This window comes from Rhipicephalus sanguineus, chromosome 7 (assembly GCF_013339695.2).
Source record: "Rhipicephalus sanguineus isolate Rsan-2018 chromosome 7, BIME_Rsan_1.4, whole genome shotgun sequence".
In the NCBI taxonomy this organism is placed as follows: Eukaryota; Metazoa; Arthropoda; class Arachnida; order Ixodida; family Ixodidae; genus Rhipicephalus; species Rhipicephalus sanguineus.
In genome coordinates, this window is record NC_051182.1 from 65,046,980 (window position 1) to 65,072,632 (window position 25,653).

General features: G+C 48.5%; 1 protein-coding gene across 1 annotated transcript in view; it reads right to left on the reverse strand.

Moving 5' to 3' along the window:
- LOC119398728 (cytochrome P450 6A1) overlaps positions 1-25,653 on the reverse strand; it is a 109,735-nt gene that overhangs the window by 80,343 nt on the left and 3,739 nt on the right. Inside the window, exons 2-5 of the mRNA XM_037665552.1 lie at positions 14,256-14,355; positions 13,640-13,692; positions 7,513-7,609; positions 1,685-1,810 (exon numbers count right to left, since the gene is read on the reverse strand). Of these exons, the coding sequence (XP_037521480.1) occupies positions 1,685-1,810; positions 7,513-7,609; positions 13,640-13,692; positions 14,256-14,355 (376 nt within the window). The remainder of the gene's footprint in view (positions 1-1,684; positions 1,811-7,512; positions 7,610-13,639; positions 13,693-14,255; positions 14,356-25,653) is intronic.

A 25,653-nucleotide genomic window follows, 5' to 3' on the forward strand; every position in this document is an offset into this window, starting at 1 on the left:
GGCACAGTAGCGTATTCGGGAATAGACGGAGAAAAATTCTCTCGTACGCGTTCCTGAGCCCTTTGCAAAGCGCAGGAAAGCGGTGGTGGGAGTCCCGATAATGGGTAGTTATAGCACTAAAAGTTAGAAGAGGAGAGTTCTCTTCTGGAACAGAGGGGTCATCGGCGGGCGAGGCAATGACCCGGGAAATGAGTGCGCGGGCGGCAGCGTGCGCTGCGTCATTGCCTACGAGGCCCTGATGTACAGGAGTCCAGAATATTGAGCGGGGAGAGGGGTATCCTACCCGCGGACAGAATTTAAGAAGTTTGGCAGCTAGGGCTGAGATCCATCCCAGTTCAAAATTTCGGCAGGGTCCTCTGGAGTCTGATATTATGGTTTTAGAAGTGTCATGTGAGATGGCTAGGGCTATGGCAAGCTTAGCTATGGTCAGACGTAACGTCAGCACTCACGTCAGAGCACATACGTCAGTATTATCGGAACGAAGTGCACTTTACGGTGCGATGATGTGAGCATCATGCCCAACTTTCGTTAGAGTATTCATCTGGGGTCGAGCGACGCTTGAAATTAGCTTGCTGAATCAAAGGAACACAAATGTAATGTGTGTTATAGTGCTGCAAAAGCTGAGCCAACACTAGGACCACACACGTTAACCTGACATGACGCCTGTATCATAGGAGTACATATGCAGCGTTTATTGCATTGTGATAAAATTTGATAGCCAGTACCACGACGTTGCACCGACATTATGCCTGCATACGGTGTTTTTACAATGCGGTTTAATGACCTGGCGTGGTTCTGTGGTAGAATGACTGACTGCCACGCGGAACGATTGGGTTCGATTCCTGCTGGGATGGTAATTTTTAATCTTCGCATTCGTTGATTGCAAAAATTTTTGATCTGCAATCTTGACATCAACGCTGCCGATGTCAGTTTGTCTTAGTTTGTCTACCAATGTGTATTCTCGCTGTTCCTGGGTAGATATAAAGTGTCAATCACTTGTGGCGCATACCCGTACACCGCAGCCCGTGGCAAACAGGTATGTGCCACACGTGTTTGGAGGAAAGGGTTTGACGACGTACGCGACAGGGTTTTCAGGTTATTCATGTCATGGCCAGACAGTCATATTCATAAATCCTCTTACCCTTCCATGCCAATTTTGGTCTACACCAAATTAAGGAGGCGATCATGAGAGCAGCCAGACGTAGACAGCTAGATAGATAGATACGTACATAGAAACGCTCAAAGTGCCAAAGGTTCGCTAAGAAAGGCTTTGCATTTAAAACTTACAAGTTATAGGTTAGGGTGCCTTGATGCGCGTTTTGTCCGCTTTAGGGTGAGGACATCTGCTGCGTCTACTGCGGCGCGGCTGCCATATTTTAGCCCACGGCTTCTTGCCCGCGTCTCACCCCTCTACGGCAGCTGCGCTAAGAGGCACGAGACGCGGGGCAAAAAATGGCGTCGTGGCGGCATCAGCCCCTTCAAAGAATGGCAACACCCTAAGGGGGGCGCACACATCGAGGCACACTATTATAGGTCGAACACGAGCTCCCCTCTTGGTTCCTTGAATCCGCCACTAGTGCAAGCTGCGCAGATTTTTTAATATAAACCAGGAGCTGAAAAATAAGCGGTGCAATTCGCGGCATCAAAAGTATACGCGCACTTTTTGTTCACTGCAATAACTTACCGTCCTGAGCTTGGAGGATGTGAAGAACTTCGACATGCAATTTCGAGCGCTCTTCCACAGAGAACCCTTCGCGAAGACCATGTACCTAGCGAAGAGCGGATCCTGCTCGTCTAGGTTGAACATGTGCTGGGAAGACAAAAAAATGTGTTAAAGAGTGTTGTGATATAGAGCATACCAACACCATAAAATATGTTAAAGGAAAGAGGAGGACGGAGCCAGGCAATGTTCTACATGATAGCCGTCATTGTGAATGGTATATCAATAGCGAAAGAACGGAAAATTAGGCTTCTTGGTGAGGATTCATTCTGGCTAGGAGCGCAAAGAATCCCACGGTAGAAGCGCTAAACTTCTTCTACACGGAAATGACATCTTTGAAAACGTACAAAAGAAATAAAGCTCAGCAATCACGCACCCGATAACAGAAGAAAACCAGCTACACATTCACTTCGCTGATTAGACTTAGAACACGCCAAAAAATGGTATGTCTTTTTTTCTAATCACTCGTGACGCACCTCGCGCATGCCTAACCTTTTCTAGTACTTCAATTTCATTCTCTAAAAGTTCTAAAAAAGACTGGTTGACTAAGACGTTACCAGTTAACGCAGTACGCCTCTGCCGACTCATGCGCTCCGAATCTTTATGGCGAAAGATCACCTATATATAGCTTCACCAAAAGCCCGTGCGCAGCTGCAGCTCCGGCAATTTACAGCCGGTCAAATCATTAACTATCGGGCCCAGGGACAACAATTTTGTGTGTCAACGCCATATGAATTAACGAAGTAGCTCAAAAATGTTCTTTGGGCATGTGCTTTGTGGGCATGCTTTCTGTAACTTCATTCAGTCATATGGCAAAGACAGACAGAAAAAAAAAATGCAGCTCGCGAACGATAGATAAAGATTAGGGTGACTATACTGCCAAGTGGGAAAATGCAGCGCCTTTCAGTGAGCTATGATGGTCTCGCAATCTTATATTTAGGCATCTCCCGGCTTCGCCTATATTACACCTTACCGCAACAGAAGATCAAGCGGTATACCATTCCACGTTCACAGGTCACAAATTTCACATAGTGTTTAACGTTACAAGCTACCGGCTATTGCGATGGCAGTTTTTTGAAACTGTCGCGCAAATCCTTCCTTGTTTATGCCGTGATGTGACCACTACGTCTACGTTATAATTTCTGGCCACTTTATCCAACTGTGAGACAGCGCATGAACGTAAGGAACGGCTGACACTTGTTTGGTGTTGGCCAGTTGATTACTTTTTCTGCATTGTTCTGGCCTTCGCTTCAGACTTTTCAAGGCTTTTTCATATGCCAGTGAAGTTACTCGACTGGGATATCGACCTCGTAAAGTTTTTCGATTTTTGATATTGCTATTTGCGGCAGTGTCTTATGGAGGGGAGCGTAAACAAGAAATAACTACGCCAATCTTAACCAGATTGGAATGACCGGACCTAAATCCCACAATAGGTTTCATTGTTCTCGGAAGATATTGGCAGCAAATATAAAAGTCAAGCCTGAGATCCAGGTACTGCAGCATGTTGTCTTTAGCACCATCGACCGTGAAATGCAGTCCCAGGTCAAACTCTAAATGCTTTGAAGGTGCCAACGATCTTCGCGTTAACATTTCATTCTTTACAAACCCTATGAAATCATCATACCGAAACATTTTTCTACCACCCCAGTTAGATTCCTGTGAACTGCTCTGTCTACTTTTGCTAAAAAGAATGTTGCTCGTGGTAGGTGCCACCCTATAACCGATGCTAAGGCCGGAGCGTTGAACAGATATGTTGCCATTACACATAATGAAGGTCGAAGACAGATATCTGGACGGGAGCTCCCGGAAGCCACTCACAGGAATTCGACACTTAGGTCTAAATGAGAATTCGTCATTGTGTGCACAAATACATTACTTAACAGTATTCAACAGAGTTACTTGACGTATGGAATGAGCTTACGACGAGCCCATCTGGTAGCCAATATTTTGCCATATTGTAAGTTTTCTTTTACTTGCAGCGAATATCAAGCGGTGTTCTTAACGCGACATATGGGAAGCTCTCCGCAAAGTCAAGGGATATCATCCAATTTAATTGAAGCTTTTGAATACACTTTCAAAACGATTACTCATTTTCAAGTGCAGCTATTCATTACTCTTGATACATCTACGCAGTTCGTATCCATAGTCATTAAAAACAAAACGAAATTCGATGTCTTTTTTTAATTTCATCTTCTTTAAAGAGCAGGAGTTGCGAAATAGTCGATCCGTATTGTATATTACCGAAGGAGTCGTTCGAGCGAATCACATGAGCATCGGATCGCCTTGGGAACTTTGAGCCTCGTGGGCGTGATGGAGCCCATATCGAGCACAGCAGAGAATGACGTACCACCCAGTTCACAAGTTGGCTCGTGCGCACGGGATGCTTACTTGCGCCCTCATTGGTGCATTTCTTTTGCCAATAGAAGGGAACTTCTATATAAACATTGGTGTCGTTTCTTGCGCTCCACTGTTACGGCTGCCGCGAATGCATGGTCATTTCTATCTCATAAATGTGTGGTGGAGCAACAGCCACGTACGCTCATATAGGCCCCACAACAGAGTGCAGCCAATTCAGAGCTCACGCTTAGACGCATGTTATAGGCGTGCCAAGTATGTACGTACGTGTCATCTCAAGACGTGCGCTTAGCTAACCCAGACACTGCACAGAACAATAAAATACAGTAGACACGGCGTTGAGCACGGTTTGCGGTCAGCGTCTTGTGTACCATATTTTCTTCGTTCTGTGCAGTGTGTGCGTTCACTTCGCGCACATTTAAAGATGAACCAACACCATCCAGCCCAACTCGTAGCTCTACTCAATGGGAGTCTTTTACAATACAGTACCTAAAGGCTGACCCTCTGCATCATACAACCGTGATTCGCACCACGATATTTCACCTCAGTGCGATCTGACTTCTTACCTTACAATTAAGGCGTACTAAACGTCCCTTATTCTTCGCTGTTTTATTTTGTTATACTTTTTATGCTACTTAGAAAATTACATTATAGCAAAAATAAAAATTATCATTGTACAATAGTTACGGTAATGAGCTGCACCGTGGCCCCAATTTGACTAAATATCCAATTTTTCGAGGCTGATTAAGCGTGTATTTTTCGCGGGTGACTGTTGTGAACGCCACAACGAGCAGCTTTCTGAAGATTTTTCGTGAATGGTAAAACCACCGCGTATTCGGACATTCACAGGCATAGTGTAGAATATGCTCTTATATATCAAATTAGCTCTGTGTCAAATGCCTTTTTCCGTAGTATTTCTCATTTTTCGTAGTATATCTCTGGCGAATTGCCATAAGCAGTCTTCGTGAAGATATATAATGTTTTTTGTATATGATTCACCATAGACCATGCCTCAGTGATGTATTGCTGTAGGACAAACGCACCTGCCCCAATTTGATTCCGGTGAGTCGTTCCAGATAAATCAGAATGATTAAGTACGAGTTGTGCGAAATTCCGTCGCAGTGAACCCACGGTTGAATAAATCTATGGGCAGTTTTAATCTAAGTGAGACCAACGGTGTAGGCTTATAATTCTTGAGCTTCTGGTTATTGAGAGTAGCCGACTGAATTTCGAGGGAAGGCAAACGCGCAAGGGGGAGGCATAAAAATTGGTGGGCAGATAAATTAAAACGCTTGCGGGAATAGTGACGCTGCAGAAGCAGACGACCGTGTTAATTTGAGAAAGACGGGAGAGGTCATTGCCCTGAAGTGGGTGTAGTCAGCGTGTCAATGATGATGAATGGGAGGCCAACTCTGTGAAAAATTGGTGATATTGAGCCTGACTGAGCCTGAGTGAGCAGATTGGTGTGCCTGTGTGGCATTGAGTCATTTATAGTAATGCTTTCGTTAATCTGTGTCCGAGGCAGCCCTAAGCGGAAACTATAATTTCTGAGGTCAATTGCGCCGCCATATGGTCGTTGGCATCTCCTACCTCTTCATTTTGCACTTTAATTATCAACATTAGACCAGTTATCTAACGAAACCATGTGTCAAAACACAGTGAGAGATAGAAAAAAAGCATGGCTGATCCCTCTGCCATAGGAATCGGTATAACACAAAAGTGAAACGTGTCTTCACAGACGTAGTTAAGCGTTTGTTGTGCATTGTTTCGCCCCGAGGGCGAAGGAGTGAATGCTATAGCAACAAATTTCAATGTCACGCGAAGAAGGGCAAGCAACTCGAAACTTGCAACGCGCTGCTCAGAAAGTACGCAGCAGAAAGTACGCAAGGAACGAACATACACAGGATGAGCGCGAACTAACAACTGTAACAGCTCGACAGTTAAAGCGCGCTGGTCAAATACAAGGAAGGAGCGCGAAACGAACGCACAAGGATGAGCGCGAACTGTCACAGTTGTAACTTATTTGTTTGTGAGCAGCGCACTCCTTTCGCAAAAGCGGCCGCTGAAGAGAGCGAAGTGACCTTCGTGCTCTCTGTAACTTCAGCGCAAACTTGCGGTGAGAGCGCAAGCCGTACAAGATAAGCGCGCGCGCACGAGCGACCACGCCCTGTAGAAACGTACGCTCATCTCAACGCGTGGGGCGACGACCTTTAAAGCGCGCCCTTCGAGCTTTTCGCAGCATCTCGCTAGTGATAACGAAAACACGCTGATCTACCCCGATCTCTGAGTACCGCCACCGACAAATGGAGTATATAAATAGCACGCCGTTAGTACGACGAAGAACGTGCCGTCTGTGGCGGAGTCGTTTCGCGCTGCGCGCTGGAGATCGAGGGGTCGTACGTTCGATACCGGTGACGAAACTTTTATTGCTATAGCAATTATATGGACAGTCTCGGCTGGTTTTTGCCGTCGCCGCCGCCGTCATTCTGCATATATGTATAAGTATGTATATATATATATATATATATATATATATATATATATATATATATCAATACTGAAAAGAAAAATAAATCAGAAAAATGCTTCCGAAGCGTGGAATCGAACCAGCGACCTCTCACTACGCAGCGCGGTGCGCTAAGCACTACTCCACAACGCGCAGATCCCACACATAGCTAACGGTGAGCGTTATATACACGCCCTTTACCGTTTGCAGCCCTACGCGACGGCAGGCGCTTATAAGCGTTTCTTCATAAGCAGCGAGATGGCGCTAGGAGCGCGACGGGCGTTTAAAGGCGTCGGCCAGCTCTCTCGCTTCTTCAATATTTGCGCAAGGAGAACCTTGCCCTTCCGCTGTCTGCTCGCGCGGGCGCTCGAACAAGCTACCGCAGTGTTCATGATTCCCAGCAGATGGAGCTACGTGGTAGCTCTCACCGCGCGTCGCGTACGTGTAGCTAAAAGCGTTTCAGATGTCGTGCACGTAACGTACGTGTACTTTTCACGTTTGCGTAAATAGACAGATTTAGTTGGGCGTCCGCAACAACGTACGGACGCAGCCTGCCAGCCATTTCCTATGGCAGGCTGCGTCCGTACGTTGTTGCGGACGCTCAACTAAATCTGTCCAATGAAGTCCCTACGTACGTGAAATTAAAACTGTCTAGTAGCTGCTGGGTAGTGTGGACGCGCGCTAGTTGCAGCGCGTCAATCACGGGCCGCTTTTCTTGCTATCGCATTCATTGCTTCGCCCTTGCGTCGAAACTGCTACTTTTTTCTTCTAGTTCTTTCTTTGCCGTATGTTAGTCTTTATAGTTTACAACGTCATACCTGTGACGGAAATGCGTCAGTGGAGCCGTGGTGGACCCCGGCATAAAACACTTTAGTGTTAAAAAACAGGAAATAAAAAAACAGAAATACTGGAAAGAAAATTTCACACTTACTCCACGCCCTGAAAACTTGTGTGATTCCTTGATGAATATATCATTTATCATGTCCAGATCCTTGACCACCATGAATGGTGTGTCGCCAATGAAGAATCTATGGAGAAAAGTTACCAAGAATAGAGAGGACACATAAAGATCAAATAAATTATTTAGAAAGTGAGCACTTCAACGTACGAGGTAAGTCACAGAGCGGCGTGACATAATTTTCCCGCACAGAAAACACATTACGTTTGTTTGTATCGCCATAAACGCAGCACATTTTCTGTCGACAACAGTGGCCAAGCTAGCTAGGCAAAACGTTATCGCCACCTCGCAAAAACGATAGCAACGCTGTAAAGCTTAGATGGAGACAACTCCCAGCAAATACTACCGCTCAAAATGCACCACACGAACCCTGACGAATTCGGATCCGATTCGAAGCCACAGTGGAGCACATATTTTGAGACGCCCCGGCAGACCCACCGCTTAAACAACTCCATGAGCTTGTAGGCTTGCAAAAGTGAGATATCCTGCTGACCAGCTGTGCTCCGGGCGTGCAAGTCTGGGTCACAGCAAGACGTCGAAGAGGTCGCGTCCAGCACAGAATGAGGTCCATCTGCTGGGGTCACAGAACTCATCCCTCCCAGTACCAATAATAAAGTTTTGTAATACTACTCATTTATCTAAGAATAGGACAAGCTCCGTGAAAACGAATTTCTTTTATTTCCTAAACGAATTTAATTTACAGCAACCAGCGTTGAAGACGTGTGTGAAAACTATGTCCCCCTGTTCATCGAGGACATTTTCACGTAACGCGTAACGTGTTCGTTCATTTTTGTCGTCTACTATTTGTGAACCAGTTGTCCTTTCAAATACATCAATGGCCACATTTGTTGTCAATTTTATAGCGGAGCTGTAAATGACAGACATCCTTGATTTTTCACCGTCCGTATCTGTCTACAAAGAAACTATAGCGCCACCTAGGGAGCACTGGTGAAAGTTATAGCATTAAAGTGAAACCCCTGGGTCCTTCTAGGAAGTGGCGGAAGAAACTAATGTATTAAGAAAACGCCAAGCAATAAAGAAAATAAATGAGATGAACAAGATAAAGTTTCTTGGCAGGGCTGAATCACCTACCAAGGACGCCATACTTTGAAACCGGGTGTCTGGGCCACTGGGCTACGCACCCATTCCTGTATTACAGGGAAGGAGAGCGTTGCACTTACACCGACATTTCAAAAAGAATTAGGCCTATATAAACGCAAATACCAGTCAATAAATCAGAATAGAATATAGCTAGAATGTATTTATATATGCCGCCATTTCAATTACTTGTGCGTAGAAGATTCTTACCGTTGATCGCACAGGTTCAGCGTTTTGATCTATGACTCTTGCTCTCCACAGACTATGCAGGTTACAACGAAGGTGAGGTCATAGGGTCATGTTCTGTCATTTGTCATTCCAAAGAACTTGATATTGGCAAAGTATATTTTAGTTTTTCACCACGAAAGTGTTTTATGCCGGGGTCCACCACCGCTCCACTGGCGCATTTCCGTCACGGATTTGACGTTGCAAAATATGAATACTAACATATGGCAAAGGAAAAACTAGAAGAAAAAGTTCCGTCACGGGAGTCGAACGTACGACCTCTTGATCCCCAGCGCGCAGCCCGAAACGACTCCGCCACAGACGGCACGTTCTTCTTCATACTAATGGCCTGCTATTTATATACACCATTTGCCGGTGGCGGTACTCAGAGATTGGTGGTACATCAGCGTGTTTTCGTTATCACTAGCGAGATCGTGCGAAGGGCTCGAAGGGTGCCTTTTAAAGGTCGTCACCCCACGCGTTGAGATGAGCGTGCACCCTACAGGGCGCGGTCGCTCGTGCGGGCGCGCTTATCTTGTACGTCTTGCGCTCTCACCGCAAGTTTGTGTTGAAGTTATAGAGAGCATGAAGGTCACTTCGCTCCCTGCAGTGGCAGGTTTTGCGAAAGGAACGCGCTGCTCACCAACAAATGAGTTACAACTGTGACAGTTCGCGCTCATCCTGTGTATAATTGTGCGTTCGTTTCGTGCGTCCTCTTGTGTTTGACCAGCGCACTTTTAACTATTGGGCTGTGACAGTTGTTAGTTCGCGCTCATCCTGTGCATGCTCGTTCCGTGCGTCCTTTCTGCTTGAGCAGCGCGTTTCATGTTTCGAGCTTCTTGCCGTTCTTTGCGTGACATTACAACTTGTTAATATAGCATTCATTCATTCACCCTCGGGGCGAAAGAATGCACAACAAACGCTCAACTGCGTCTGTGAAGACACGTTTTACTTTCGTGTTATGCCGATTCCTATGACAGAGGAATCAACCATGTTTTTTTCGAGTGTTCGATGCATTACATAAAAAATACTCAATCACAACAGTCAATAAAACAATGATCATAGTTTCCGGTTTCTGCGCAACCTGCAATTTTCGTGCCAGCAATAAAGAATCCCTTCGAGCTTTAGCATTTCTTCGAAGGAATGGTAGCAGCGTGCATCTCAAAACATTTTTTTTTGCTAATGGAGACACGCGCATTTTTACAGCGGTTTAAGTACATCAGACTTAAGCCGATATAGTGTCATTGCAATGTAAACATCAAAAACATTTTCCTCCAAATCACCGCGGCGGCTGCATTCTCGATGGAGGCGAAAATGTTTGAGGCCCGTGTACTTAGATTTAGGTGCGCGTTAAAGAACCCCAGGTGGTCGAAATTTCCGGAGACCTCCACTACGGCGTCTCTCATAATCATATCGTGGTTTTGGGACGTTAAACCTAAGATATTATTATTATTATTAATATTATTATTATTCCTCCAAATCATTGCGGCTTACACTAAGTAAAGTGTTTATTGCAAATCTTGTTTGCAGAAACAGTATAGCATTTACAATTTCTTTTTGAAACTCATATAGCGAAAAATTTCCCAAAAAGGAAGACACAAAAATTGATGGTAAATGAATTGAGAGGCAGCGCTCAATCACTTCTCGTACATATACATCTGTGTTACACTGCGAAAGGAAATAAAACGTGCAAGTAATTGCCATATAATCAAATGCGAACGGCCAGAGACACCCCCCCCCCTGTCTTCCCGCTCCTCAATTGGAAGAAACAATCTATCTCGCAGTTATTGGTTCCCAAGTCGAGCGCCAGATGAAGCCGGCGAACACCTACGAAATTATTGAATGCTCTTTCTGGCACAATTACTGACTTGAAGCACACAAATTAGTTTGGAAGCTAAAAAGGTATTGCAGACCCTTGCCCTAGCCAAGATGGAAAGTTCTCTTCCACCCCAAGCCTCAGATGCAGAGCGAAGTTCTTTGCCACAATCACACCAATGTGCGTTAATGTTGCGGATTGGATCAAGGGGAACGCCCAGATAATGTACGGTGCCCGTGTCCCAACAAATACCAGTATACTGCGATGGAGTGACTGCCACCTGACTGAACCAAGATCCTCGGGACGTCTAACAAAGGTTCCACAGGTTCTGCAAGCTTTGCATGATGAGACGGCGGTTCGACACCATTGATTTTGCCGCACGCTCTCGCGGATACATGAAAACTAGTACTGGCCGACTGCCGACGTCGCCCATTACGTATGGACTTGCCGAGACTGTGAGCGACGGTAGGCACCATCGACTAGGCTAGCCGGACTCCTGCAGGTCCTCCAACTGCCTGGCCGACCGTTCCAGCTAATCGAGATGGACTTACTGAGGCCGTCCCCGACGTCGACTGCTGGAAGCAAATGGGTCTTCGTAGCTAGCGACTACCACACCCGCTAAGCTGAAACAAAGGCCCTGCTGAAAGAAAGTGCCACCGCGGTAGCCAAGTTCGTTTATAACATAGTCGTGCGTCATGGCGCCCCGGAGCTCCTCCTCACCAGCAAAGGTACGGCCTTCATAGCTGTCCGAACTAGGTCGATTTTTAGATACAGCCAAACCGGCGCCTACCATCCATATACCAATCGCCTCACTGGGCGTCCAAAGAAGACCATCGCTGACATGCCGGTCATGTGCTACGTCGACGTCGAACACAAGGCGTGGGATGCCATCTTTCCGCACGTGACCTTGGCATAGAACTCGGCCGTGCAAGAAAAAAACGCAGATGACGCCGTACAAGATGACTTTTTGTTGGGCAAGTTGGTGTACGTTCATAATTAATTTTAAGACGCGAAAGAACACATTTACAAGAAAGGACACAAGACAGAGCACCACTAAAAACCAGTTGCTCTACTGAAGGAGCCCGGCAACGACGCTCGACACTATGCTACCGAGCATCGCCGATGAAGACAATCACGACGTTCCTGGTGACTTGCTGATCTCCGAATAAGCTTGACAGCTCGTCCGTCTGCCATCAAGAACCACCAAAGGGTTGAGAGCCGTCACTACAATCTTTGACTACACAACATGGAATACCAAACCCCGGACACCGATACGCCGACGTAGGCTCAGCGATACTACGGACCATACAAAGTGCTTCGACGTCTCTGCGCTCTAGACTACGAGGCCATCCCGTACAGCATTACGAACTCTCAGCGGCGCTACACATGACCTGAAGTCGTTCATGTCGTGAGCCTTAAGCCGTTTTATCCACGTTAGCAACCCTGAGGACTCTACCTTTTTTGCGTTCTCTCTTATTGTTCTTTCTTTGTGTATGGATATTTTTTCCTTGCCAAGTTCTGTTCTAAGTATGGGGACGGTCCTTTTCAGAGGGAAAGAATGTCACGCTCAGTTATTTTTCTATTCTCATGCAACTGACCCGTTACACGTGTAACAACGGCCTTGCGCAAACCGCCCCGATTGTTTGGTGACCCTCCCGATTATGTTAGAATCTTTCGATAAGGTTGCGCGCAGAACGCGAACAATAGAGTTTATTGAAGTTTAATGTTTGACGGAAGCCCGTCTGGTCGGGATGATACATGGTGAAGGTAAAAACCTCGAGGCACTGCGCCGACCAAAATGGAAATTAAAACACACAGCAAAGACGTTTTGGCTCCCACACGGGAGCCTTGTTCACAAGTAAAGACGTTTCGGCTCCCACACGGGAGCCTTGTTCACAAGTCGTGAACTTGTGAACAAGGCTCCCGTGTGGGAGCCGAAACGTCTTTGCTGTGTGTTTTAATTTTCATTTTGGTCGGCGCAGTGCCTCGAGGTTTTTACCTTCACCAATAGAGTTTATTGTGGAACTAACCACCCACCAACGATAACGCTGGAATATTCGATGCCACATGTATAAATGCCGACGTGCTTTACCGCTGATCAAATTGTCGCTGGCCGACGACTGTGATCGCTGCTATCAGTGTACAGCGTGTTTTGTTTGTACCTTGACCAGTGCGTAGCCAGGGGGGGCCCACCGGGCCCGTGCCCCCCCCCCCTCCCCGAATTTATTTTTTTACCATGGCATATAGAGCCCAAAATGACAATCGACATGTGCCTGCCGGTCCCTCACTTGAGGTCAAGGTGTGCCCCCCCCCTAAAAAAATTTTCTGCCTACGCCCCTGACTTTGACTATTCATTTCCCGGGCACATATTCGCCGAATGAAAATGTTCATGTTTAATAGCCTGACTTCTGTCTTCTTGAACGTTACGACTACGTCAAAATATATATTTTCTCCATAAAGCTGTCTGCTTATTAGGCTTAGCGAAACGTTTTTCTCAACGCGGCTCAAGTGAGACACGCGATTTCAAGTCAGCCACGGTTATTCGGACTATGACATTGTACTTTTTCCGAATTGAATTAAACTACAATATGGCACAATTCTATAATGTTTGGCTCACTCATTCTTTGATCGCTCTGACTACCAGCCTGTGCGTGTGAGTTGACTCGTGAGAATTTTTCGACCTGTCCAGCAAGTCAGTTTGCTCAGCTGCATTGGTACATGATGTCTCATATTTATGCTCATTTTAAATAATACGCAAGCGAAAGAAATGAGGAATATCTAGTATGCCTCACAAATACAGTTACTATAAAAACTCCTTCAATCACAGAACGAAAGAAGGCGAATGTCCTAGGTTTCATTGTTACACACAACTGAATGAATCCAACAAACAATTGCACCAAGGAAATCATAGGGAACATTAGTTGTTTTATAATGTCTAAATAAGGAGTGAGATTTACTTACCCAAATACATCGCCGTACTCTTTCAGCCATTGATCGAGCCTTTTAATGCTCGTCTGGAACGGGCAAACGTACAGGAGCGTTCTTACACCTCATATCATTATTCAAAAAGAGGAAGTGGACATAAAAAGCTGATCTCCTTCGTGTATGTGTCGGCATCGTGAAGTCAGAATATAAATTTGTCATGGTTTTTTAAGTAGCTGTTGTTGAAGGTGCAAATCTACAGATGTAGTTATCGTACGAGTACGTAAATAATGAACGTTTCTTGTGGGTCAGTAATTAAAATTCAAGTTTTCTAGACATGTTCTCGTGAAAATGCTCTTCTTGAGTACATAGCACGCTCTTCCACTTGATATTGCGTCAGAAGTGTGGCTAGTGATTCCGTGTGCATTTATATACTTCATAATTACCCTCTCCATCTCTAACGTACCGTGAATCGAAATGTTATATAATGAAAGCAACAAGAAATAAATATATTTTGGTGGAAGTAGCAATACATGTAGCACGGCCCTGTCTGAACTACCTAAACTCGTGTCATCTTCTTCGATTCATTTGTGTAAAGAATACTATGGCTTTGAAACGTCGGTTTTTACAATATCTGAACGAATATTTTACTTACCGGTTTCCAAAATTCAGGGGTATTGCCACTTATCAGGCTCTGTAGCGGAACGGTTGGCACTCCCGTTCCAAGAAAAGCATCGAAGCATTTACGACGCTGGCTGTAATTGAAAAATAAAAGCGTTCCTTCGTCATGGTTTGCTTGCTTGCTAAGATGGCAATCCGGAGTCAGTAAAACTGATATGTGAAAAGATACAAAGAAATGAAAGTTTTAAATATATGAGCCACACACCTTAGCTGAAAGGCAGCCCGAAGTTTCGCAATCGGACCTATCTTTGGCTCCACCAATGGGAAAGATGGACAGTGTAGTAAGGCAGTTTACTCTTGTATGTGGTGGAAACGTTCCTCGATGCAGCGAATGCAACTCTACCTTTCTTGTTTCATCAATAGAAACTAGAAAGGTAGAGCGAATGGCCAGAAACACGAGGGCGACAAGGCTGATATAGCTTCTTGTTTTAACCCAAACACACAAGTAACAAAGACACAATCAGGGGGCCGAGTTCACAAAACTTGCGCGTTTTCCCATTGGGCAGCCCGCTTAGCTAATGACGTACCACATCCTGACTGACTAAAGCCTTTCCTTCAGGAAGTTTTTAGTGTGAGACGTTTTTGCGAATACGTACCAAGATCTGTTAGTGAGATACTCTCCATTAAGATTCGCTGATGACATTGCAATGATGAGTAACGCGGGAGACGAATTACAGCTCATGATTACTGAACTGGATACGTAAAGTAGAAGAGTAGGTCTGAAAATTAATATGCATAAAACTAATGTGGAACAATCTTGGCAAAGAACCACGCTTTGCGATAGGTGGCGAGACACTGGAAGTTGTAAAGGAGTACGTCTACTTAGAAAAGGTAGTAACCGCGGAGCCGAACCATGAGAGTGAAATAACTAGAAGAATAAGGATAGGATGGGGCTCATTCGGCGAGCATTATCAAATCATGAATGTTAATCTACCACTATCCCTCAAGGGGAAGGTATATAACAGCTGCATCTTACCGGTACTTACCTACGGAGCAGAAACCTGGAGACTTACAAAGAGGGATCAACTTAAATTGAGGACGACGCAGCGAGCGATGGAAAGGAAAATGATAGGTGTAACCTTAAGAGACAGGAAGAGAGCAGAGTGGGTCAGGGAACAAACGGGGGTTAAGGACATCACAGTTGAAATCAAGAAGAAGAAATGGATATGGGCCGGGCACGTAGCACATCGGAAGGATAACCGGTGGTCATTAAGGGTAACTGACTGGATTCCAAGAGATGGCAAACGCGTGAGGGGGAGACAGAAACTTAGGTGGGTAGATGAGATTAGGAAGTTTGTAGGTATAACGTGGCATCAGAAAGCACAGGACCGGGTTGATTGGTGGAACATGGGAGAGGCCTTTGCAATGCATGGGCGTAGAACTGCTGCTGCTGCTGATGATGATGACCAAGATCTGTAGACAGGCAAGCTCAATCGTGGTTCTTGCGCTGCCACGTCACCCGATATTCTCCTATCGGGTTCTCTAGGCTCTGGCATGACCACCGCGACGACACCTATCCCAATTTACTGGAAGTCCACGGATATCTGGTGAATGACCCGTTGACACCCGCCGCGTGCTCTACCTTGCGCTTTCCCCTGTGCTCCAGTCTCTTGCCCGTGTGGATACGATAAAATCCTTTTAGGATGCTTAACAGACTAGCCGCCCTACAAGCCATCCTCGTGCGCGCTTCCTACCACGCCCTGTGTACATTACTGTAGACTCCCTGTACCCTGCTTCCGAGGTTCGATACATTTCGAGTGCAATAACCTTCCCTTAGAAAAATTTCGTATCACTCGGGTGCATTGAACTACCTCCAGCAATTTCTTATTATTTACAATGGTGGCTCTCACGCCAGCTATGCTCGCAATGGCTGATGGGCCAGCACACCTTCAGAAGAATGCACCGACATCTGTATTGCATGCTGTAAAATGGCCGGATGCCAATTTACTAAGTGCAGTAAATAGCACCGAAAGAATACACTATGAATTTGGCTTTATGTTTGGATGTGCACGCGATGCTTGATTTCTTAGGTTTACAACGAATGCATTCCTGCTTTAGCCTCCATGAGGCATCGAAAATTATTTTTTTGAAAGGATATTTAACCGCATTAGTAACGATTTCACAATCATGAATTATGAAACACAACAATAACATTAATCGAAGAATCGAGTCCACCGCGCAGACACGGACATAAGGGCAGTGAAACGGACAGCGCAAATGCCGTTCCTGCTCGTTCGTACCCGTGCATGCAAGCCTTCGGTTGTCCTGCGATGAATCCATAAGGAATACCTGAAATCTCGTTCTTAGTATTGATTTTCAGTTATTGAGCGAGTTTTGCCTTTTTCACAGACTACACATTTAATGTCATAACCATTCATAAGAGTGCCTATTGTGAAAACATGAACGCCTTCGTGACTCGAACTTCTGAAAGATGGAATGCGAGGAGTATCCTTAAGGCATGTATTGTTGCGTGGCAGAAGCATTGAATCACGCCAGGCCTCAAGCACAACGAGTGCATGAGACAGGCCTCGCACAACGAGTGAGGGGTTTAAATGCCCACCCACTACAAAGCGCTCAGACATATTCAATAATCATCGTCAGCAAAAGCATGAACAAAGTGAGATGCTGCGTAGGTTCGCGTGTTGCCTTATGGTCCCGTAGTGGGTGCTCCGCTGATTCGCAAAATGAAGATTTATGGCGTAGTGGGAACTTCGAAACGATACTTGCAGTAGGCATTGTAGGATACATTTAAACCACCATTGTCACTCACACAGCGTACCTTTCCTTGCGACACGACTGAGGTGTCCACCGAGAACCGAATCGAGGCTGCCGATTGGGAAAGCAATGTGAACGGGGCCCGATTACGCTATGGCATTCTACTCTTGAGGCGAAGATCAAATGTCCTCCAACCTTTGAGGAAACACAGCGTGGTAAGCACATTAGTACTTGCTCTCTGTAAAATCACTTTCCACTACCGCCGCCGTAATGGGAACGCCCCATGGCGCGGCATCGCTTTCCATCAGCTGAAAGTTTATTGAAGCCAGACAGTTAAAAATTTTCCCACAGTGGTTTTCGGATGATGGAATAAAAATATCCATTTCGTAATTACCAAATAAGCTATCTTAGTATCATTGTACAGCCGATTGTGGTGCGAGTTTCCGAGAACAGGAGTTCAATCAATTGCTGGGTGTGTACGAAAGAAAGAAATTAGTGCAGCTCCGCGCTAGTGGTACGAAGACTTAGGAAACAGCGGAGCTAGTGCCCTTTCTCTCCTCCTCATCATCTCGTCCCTTTCACACTCCTTGCTATACTGTACTATACAAGACTTTGCTATGCTACACCCTCTCGCCTTGTCCTTTCCCACATCCTAAGCCTCAATTCCCCGCCTACCTCTTGCTATAATATACTGTACAAGGCTACATACAATGCCCAGCAAGCGACTTCTTGCGGTGAAAGATAATTGGACGAGTTTTCGAGGGAGAGTTCTTGCTCGGTCGAGGACCAAAATTGAAGGCGGCGCCGGAACGGCCTCTAAGAAGAATGTTTACCTTGAAAGGCTTCATTGAATACGCCTACACTTACTGTTTTTTACTGAACCGGAAAGAGTCGTCGCGTGAAATTTAATGCGTTATGACAAGGGGTGAAGGCGCTCTTCAAGTGTACCGAAAACTTGTGACAACTCATGACTGAACTTCGAGGCTTCACACTGTAGAAGCACCAAGAAATCGTGCGCATTTCTAAACACCCACAGAACTTGGGTTCCTAGAAACCAATTTTGCTGTATTATATAATGGAGAACAGATGGAAAAGAGAAATGCTTGGAGGAGAGAGGGAGGGGCGCTTACTCGGTCACTGGTGCACATTTCAAATCTGCCGATAAGCGGCAGCGGGCGCTTGCTCGAGATTTTACGGTATGCAATGCTCTTCTACCCTCTCCTCTCCTCCTTTACCTCGTCCTCACCCTCATATTACTCAACCTCACCCTCACTTCCCCTTCCCATCCCCTTGCTATACCTTACTACACATGGCAATGGTATGCTTCAGCCTCTCCCCCTCCGCCTTAATCTTCTCCTCTCTTTCACTTCCCTTTCCCACCACGTTGCTAAACTATGTATCGCTATGCTGTGCTTCACTTTCTCCCCTCCTACATTCCCTCCTGCTCCCACTCACATCACTCCCCACCCTCACTTCCCTTTGCCACCCACTTTATATACCATGCCATACATGAATATGCTATGCTTTACTCTCTCCACTCCTCTTTTAGAGCGCAGCTCTTAGGCGCCCGTTCCTGCGTTGACGTCGTTGGCCTCGTCGTAACCGGCAGAGCGAAGGAGGACGAAAGAGAGAGAACGCGGAGCACAGCTAAGGATGAAAGACGGCAACAGCGTGGAGAGCGCGAGGTGATGGTGATAACAGTGGCGAGACGACAGGTTCTGCGGCGGCCACCCGCGCTGCCAAAGTAGTGCCCGTAGTCGTGCGGTCACCTATGACGTTACTATTAAGGTTTGCGGTGATGGCGCTCACCGATAGCATAAATGAAAATAAAGCGCTGCATGAACGGAGGGCTCTCTGCGGCGGCTGTTGTGGACCGCGCGCACGCGCCGCCTTCCGCGGTCTACCGGTTGGTTAGGCAGTCGCGCTAGGCTCCGTTTGCGGCGGTTGATGTGAAATGGGCTGCATGAAACTGTCAGCGCCAGTCACGCTACTCGCGGCGTTATCATCCTAATGAAAAACGTGTACCTGCACACAACATAGTTTCAGACAGTTCTCTCCGAACCATGACCGACGCAGCCGCATAACCCTCGTCTTTGAGAGCCAGGCGTTGGTGCAGGAAGTCGAACGTATCTCCATTCACTTGTCCCACCACAAAGCTTACTTCATTGCAGAAGTCGCATTAGGCAGTATCATAATCGTCGTGTAGCGAAGCCTTTAATGAGTAATGGGTTGCGCTCTCTATAGCCTTCTAGTGGGTCGTCGCCTTTGGCTCTCCGCGCTCGCGCTCTGAGGCCGTGTTTGTGCCTTGACTGTCGCCATTGCATATCGTCGCCGACTACCGTCCAATAAACGCCTCAACAAATTGGTGGAGAGTGCTGTGCTCCTATTCGACGCCCCTGGAGCTGAGATCCCGTACCCTACCAACTACCATGCCTCAAGACGCTGCTCAGCAAACGTCTCCTTCCACAACGACCGCATGCCACGGTGTCCCCCGCATCCGCGACCCTCCTGTCTTCACCGGCGCGGATGGGACCGATGTTGAGGACTGGCTTGCGATGTACGAGCGTGTGAGCGTACCAAACAAATGGGACGAGGCACGCAAACTCAGCAACCTGGTTTTCTACCTCGCGGGTGTGGCGGGCCTGTGGTACAACAACCACACCACCGCAATAAAACGGAAAGGCGGGCTAGTTGGTTTGGTTGCATAATGATAATATTGCGCACGCAACACAACAACTCTTCGTCTGTGTCTTTGTGTTGCGTGCGCAATATTATAATTACACACCACCGAGTTCCCCACGTGGTCTGCTTTCAAGACCGCCATCATCGATGTGTTTGGCCGCCCTGCCGTTCGTAAACTGCAAGGCGAACAACGTTTACGTGAACGAGCTCAGCAGACCGGTGAGTCCTTTACGAGCTACATAGAAGACGTCCTGGACTTGTGCAAGAAGGCTGACGCGGCCATGCCTGAGTCTGACAAGATCCGCCACGTTCTGAAAGGCATCGACGACGATGCCTTCACTATGCTGCTCGCCAAGAACCCTCGTACTGTGGCCGAGGTGATCACGCTCTGCCAAAGCTACGAGGAGCTGCGCCGGCAGCGACTGCTGAGCCGTCGACCTCCATCACGCGACGCCGATCTCGCAGGCTTGTCGGCCATTTCTGATCAGTCCGCCTTGCTCGCCGAGATCAAGTCATTCGTGCGCGAGGAAATTGCCCGCCAGTTCTCCCTACTGGCCTTCCCTCACCCGCAGCATGTTGAACAGCCGTCGACCACGCTGCTGGCTCCCTTACGCCGCGCTATTCAGCAGGAAATCGCGGAGGTCATGCCGGAATACCACCAGCCCCCTCCGGCACCTGCGCCGCTCAGTTACGCGCAGGTTGTAGCCAGGTCACCCCAAGCGATTCCTGTGGCTGCCCCACTTACTTACGCCGAAGCCGTCGCCAGACCTCAAGCCTTCGAAGCGAGTGGGCCGGCTGCGTTTGCCGACGCCATACCTAGGCCACCGATGCAGCCCATCATGCAGTCGTATCAGCAGACGCCTTGTCCACCGCGTCCTGCTCCATGGATGGGACCTACCCCGGCGAACCGATGGCGCACTTCTGACAACCGCCCGATCTGCTTCGCGTGTGGTTGCGCCGGTCATGTCGCCCGCTATTGCAATCGCGTGCAGCCGCCTCGTGTAGCCTCAGCCATCCCCAGCCAGTCAAGCCGCCCGTATTACGATTCACCGCCGCATATGTCACCGTCGTCTCGCCCAGCTCCATCTACCCACCGTTCGCCGTCACCACGACGCCGATCACTGTCACCGATGTGGCCACGGCCGGTCACACGTGACCAGGAAAACTAGTCGTCGCAGTCCACGAGGCAAGGGCTGCGACGCTATCGAACTGCGAAAGCCCTCAGCGAAGCCCATCAAACGTGTTAGACGTGTTTGTGGACGGTGTGCGCGCATCTGCCCTTATTGACACTGGAGCCGCCGTATCCGTTATTGACGCCAAACTTAGCCGACTACTGCGAAAAGTGACGACGCCACTTCCCGGGCTCTCCCTCCGTACAGCAAGCGCCCAAAGCATTCACCCTACAGCGGTGTGCACAGCCCGCGTCATGATTATGGATGCTCTGTACGCCGTCGAATTGATAATAATTCCAGCATGCTCTCACGACGTCATCCTAGGATGGGATTTTCTCTCCCACCACGACGCCGTGATTCATTGCGCACCCGCCGAAATAGAGCTCTCACCATTCTCTGATCTGACGCCGGCTGACAGTCCATCGTCTGTGAGCAAGGTACTCGTCAAAGACGACACCAAACTGCCTGCATACTCGTCAACGGCCGTGTCCGTCTACTGCGCCAGTCTCTCCGACACCGTCGCCCTCCTCTCGCCATCCGACCGTGTTTGCACGAGGAAAGGCTTGCTGGTGCCCTTCGCGACCGTGCAAGTCACTCAGGGCAGCACGTCAATTTTTGTTATCAACCCATCTCCGTACAGTGTTACGTTGGTGCGAGGAGAATGTCTCGGCAGCGTGGAACCCCTCGAAGACGCACAAGTTATGGACGAACCAGATGGCACGCACTGCCCCAGTTCCGGCACGCTCAGTTCTGTTACCACGTCTGGTTCATCGCCCGCTGATGTATTTGCTTCTTCCATTGCTGACAACCTTACGCCGGTCCAGCGTTCCCAGCTTCTAGACCTCTTGGAAGAATTTCGCGCTTCTTTCGATATTGCTCAAACTTCTCTCGGCCGCACGTCCACCGTTACGCATCGCATCCACACTGGCGCCCAACCACCACTGCGGCAACGTCCATATCGCGTATCTCCCACAGAACGCCGCGTAATCAACGAGCAAGCCGGCGACATGCTTCGACGTGATGTTATTCGACCATCTAACAGCCCCTGGGCGTCTCCTGTCGTACTTGTTGCGAAGAAGGACGGTTCTGTGCGGTTCTGTGTGCACTACCGACGACTCAACAAGATCACTCGTAAGGACGTGTATCCACTACCGCGAATAGACGACGCGATTGACAGCCTACAAGGAGCCGAATTCTTTTCGTCTATCGATTTGCGCTCATGGTACTGGCAGGTACCTATGGCTGATGACGCTCGACCGAAGACCGCCTTTGTCACGCCCGACGGCTTGTACGAATTCAACGTCATGCCGTTTGGGCTGTGTAATGCGCCCGCCACCTTCGAGCGCATGATGGATGCTGTTCTGCGCAACCTGAAATGGCACACGTGCTTGTGCTACCTCGACGACGTCGTCGTTTTCGCTCCAGACTTCTCCACGCATCTTCAACGCCTCCGGCATGTGTTGACGCGTTTGAGCGACGCTGGTCTGCAACTGAATTTAAAGAAGTGCCGATTTGCAGCACGGCTGCTGACAATACTCGGCTACGTCGTGTCCAAGGACGGAATTCTCCCCGATCCAGCCAAACTTCGGGCCGTGACCGAGTTCCCGAAACCTACGTCCGTCAAAGAACTGCGCAGTTTCGTAGGACTGTGTTCCTACTTTCGGCGCTTCATTCGAAACTTTGCGACTATCATATCACCGCTGACGAAGCTCCTCGGAAGTAACGGGCCCCTCCATTCGTGGTCGTCGGAGTGCGACGACGCTTTCGCAAAGCTCCGTCGTTTGTTGACGTCGCCTCCCATACTACGCCACTACGACCCTACGGCCCCTACAGAGGTACACACAGACGCCAGCGGTGTTGGCCTTGGCGCTGTCCTTGCGCAGCGCAAACCAGGATTCCCTGAATATGTCGTGGCATATGCAAGTCGTACGCTTACTAAAGCCGAGACCAATTACACCGTCACCGAAATGGAATGCCTGGCGATCATATGGGCCCTTACAAAGTTCAGACCCTATTTATATGGCCGCCCATTTGATGTCATCACCGACCATCATGCACTATGCTGGTTGTCGTCATTGAAGGATCCCTCAGGCCGCCTCGCCCGCTGGGCACTTCGCCTACAGGACTACGATATTCGCGTGCTGTACCTCAACGGACGCCAGCATGCTGACGCCGACGCCCTCTCGCGCTCCCCCTTGCCTGACGACGATGCCCCCTGCTCGGTACCTAACAATGTTGTCTCTTCCATCGACGTTCAAACCATCGCTACCGAACAACGCAAGGATAAATGGATCGCCTCGCTGATTGACTTGCTCACTGATCCGTCGGCAACACCAACCACTCGCGCGTTGCGTCGTCAAGCCCACCATTTCACCATTCGTGACGACCTACTGCACCGACGCAATTACAACGCCGACGGCCGCCAGTGGCTACTTGTGATACCCCGCAGTCTGCGTTCCAAAATATGCGAGTCTTTCCACTCTGATCCACAATGCGCGCACTCTGGGGTATCCAAAATTTACCACCGCATTCGACAACGCTACTTCTGGCGAGGGATGTACCGCTACGTGCAGAAGTTCGTTCGCTCCTGCCTCGATTGCCAACGCCGAAAACCTTCAACGCACGTCTCACCCGCCGGTCTACAACCATTACCTTGCCCGAACCGTCCGTTCGGGCGCGTGGGCATCGACTTGTACGGACCACTTCCTCTGACATCGGCTGGTAACCGCTGGGCCATCGTCGCTGTTGACCACCTCACGCGATACGCCGAAACCGCCGCTCTCCCAGCGGCTACAGCGCGCGATGTTGCCTCCTTCCTGCTACACCGATTCATGCTGCGTCACGGTCCACCCCGGGAGCTTCTCAGCGATCGACGCCGTGTCTTCTTGTCGGAAGTCGTCGAAGCCATTCTAAAAGAGTGCCGTGCTGTTCACCGCAAAACTACTGCTTACCAGCCGCAGACGAATGTGCTCACCGAACGCTTTAACCGCACGCTCGGCGACATGCTCTCAATGTACGTCGCCGCCGATCACACAAATTGGGATGCCATTCTGCCATTCGTCACCTACGCCTATAATACCGCCCCTCAAAGCAAAACTGCTTTTTCACCCTTCTTCCTATTGTACGGAAGGCACCCGTCGCACACCATCGACACGATACTCCTATACAAGCCGGATTCAACTGATGTGCGCCGATATCTGACACAGCCAGGCTTGCGGAAGAGTGTCGCGAGCTTGCCAAGACGTTTACAACACAGGAACAAGAGCGGCAGAAGAGCATTCACGGTGGAACCACCACTTCTGAGTCCACGTTCCTCCCTGGAGCGCTCGTATGGCTCTCGGTCCCTACCACTGCAACTGGCCTCTCTACAAAGCTACTGCCGAAATACGAAGGCCCCTACCGGGTCGTCGAGCGCACATCCCCGGTCAACTACGTGATCGAACCCATCGAACCATCTTCGGACATGCGCCGTCGAGGGCGCGACATCGTCAACGTGGAGCGTCTCAAGGCCTACTATGACCCACTCATAGTGACGAGCTGTTAGGTCGCCGGACGGCTCCCTTTTCGTACCCGGGGAAATTGTAGCGAAGCCTTTAACGAAGCCTCTATAGCCTTCTAGTGGGTCGTCGCCTTTGGCTCTTCGCGCTCGCGCTCTGAGTCCGTGTTTGTGCCTTGACTGTCGCCATTGTATATCGTCGCCGACTACCGTCCAATAAACGCCTCAACAGTCGGTGATTTTTTTTTCCTTCTCGTCTCCCTCACTTCCATTTTCCACCACTTTCTCTCCTCGTTACCCTCACATATCTCGTTCTTACCTTGACTGGTTTTGAGCAATCTTAGCCTTGTTTTGTGCCTGTTTTTGCAACTTGATTTTGCAACAGGCATGGACAGACATGGAAAAAGACATACGAACGCCGACATGCCGGGCCCCTAAACAGTTCCGCTCGAAGGAAAGAAATAATTTTATCCTCAGTCCTGTGAGTTGGCGGGGTGGGCCAATGGCTCCGCCTGGGTGCCGCCCAGGCGTCCTTGAACCCTGGCGACTTCCGCGGCCCGCGGCACCGCCCACACTTGATCCTCGAGGGCGAGGTTGAGCAGCGCGGCTTCCCATCGTGCGTGAAGGCCGTCAATAGAGGTCGTGTTCTCGTTATGGTCACTAATTTCTCGGCCTTCTCATAATCACGGCCGGTCTGGAGGCGCGCGCCCGCTCCCTTCCTTACGGCCTGAGCAGCCGCCGGGAGTACAATGGACTTTTTCTATACACTCTCGACGGCGCGCTCCGCGTGAGGGCGTCGCGAGCCAACCCCACAAACCGCGTTGCGCCGCTAGCGCTTGGTATTGTAAACCAGCTGTGCCCGGCGAATTTCTCGTGCTAATTACTTCTTCCGGTTGTAGGAAGCGGCGAAGGAAGTACAGGTGTGTGTGGGGAGAGCAGGGCCGCACCCAGGAATTTTTTTCTGGGGGTGTTTGTGTGTAGAACGGCAAACTTTGGCAACTTTAGATATACGTGTCGCAGTGAGTTTCCCCGACGAATTTTTCGTGTTCGTGCCTGCCTGCTTTTGCGAAGCGACCTTCGCGTGTGCTTTGTGTTCTGGTGCAGCGTCCGCACATCGCGCACATGGTGTACTGTTGTGTGCCATTTTGCATGTCGCTGTATGGAAAGACTGCCGGCGTGTGATTTCACCAATTCCCTGTTGATGAGGAACAATGTATTATTATTATTATTATTATTATTATTATTATTATTATTATTATTATTATTATTATTATTATATTATTATTATTATTATTATTATTATTAAT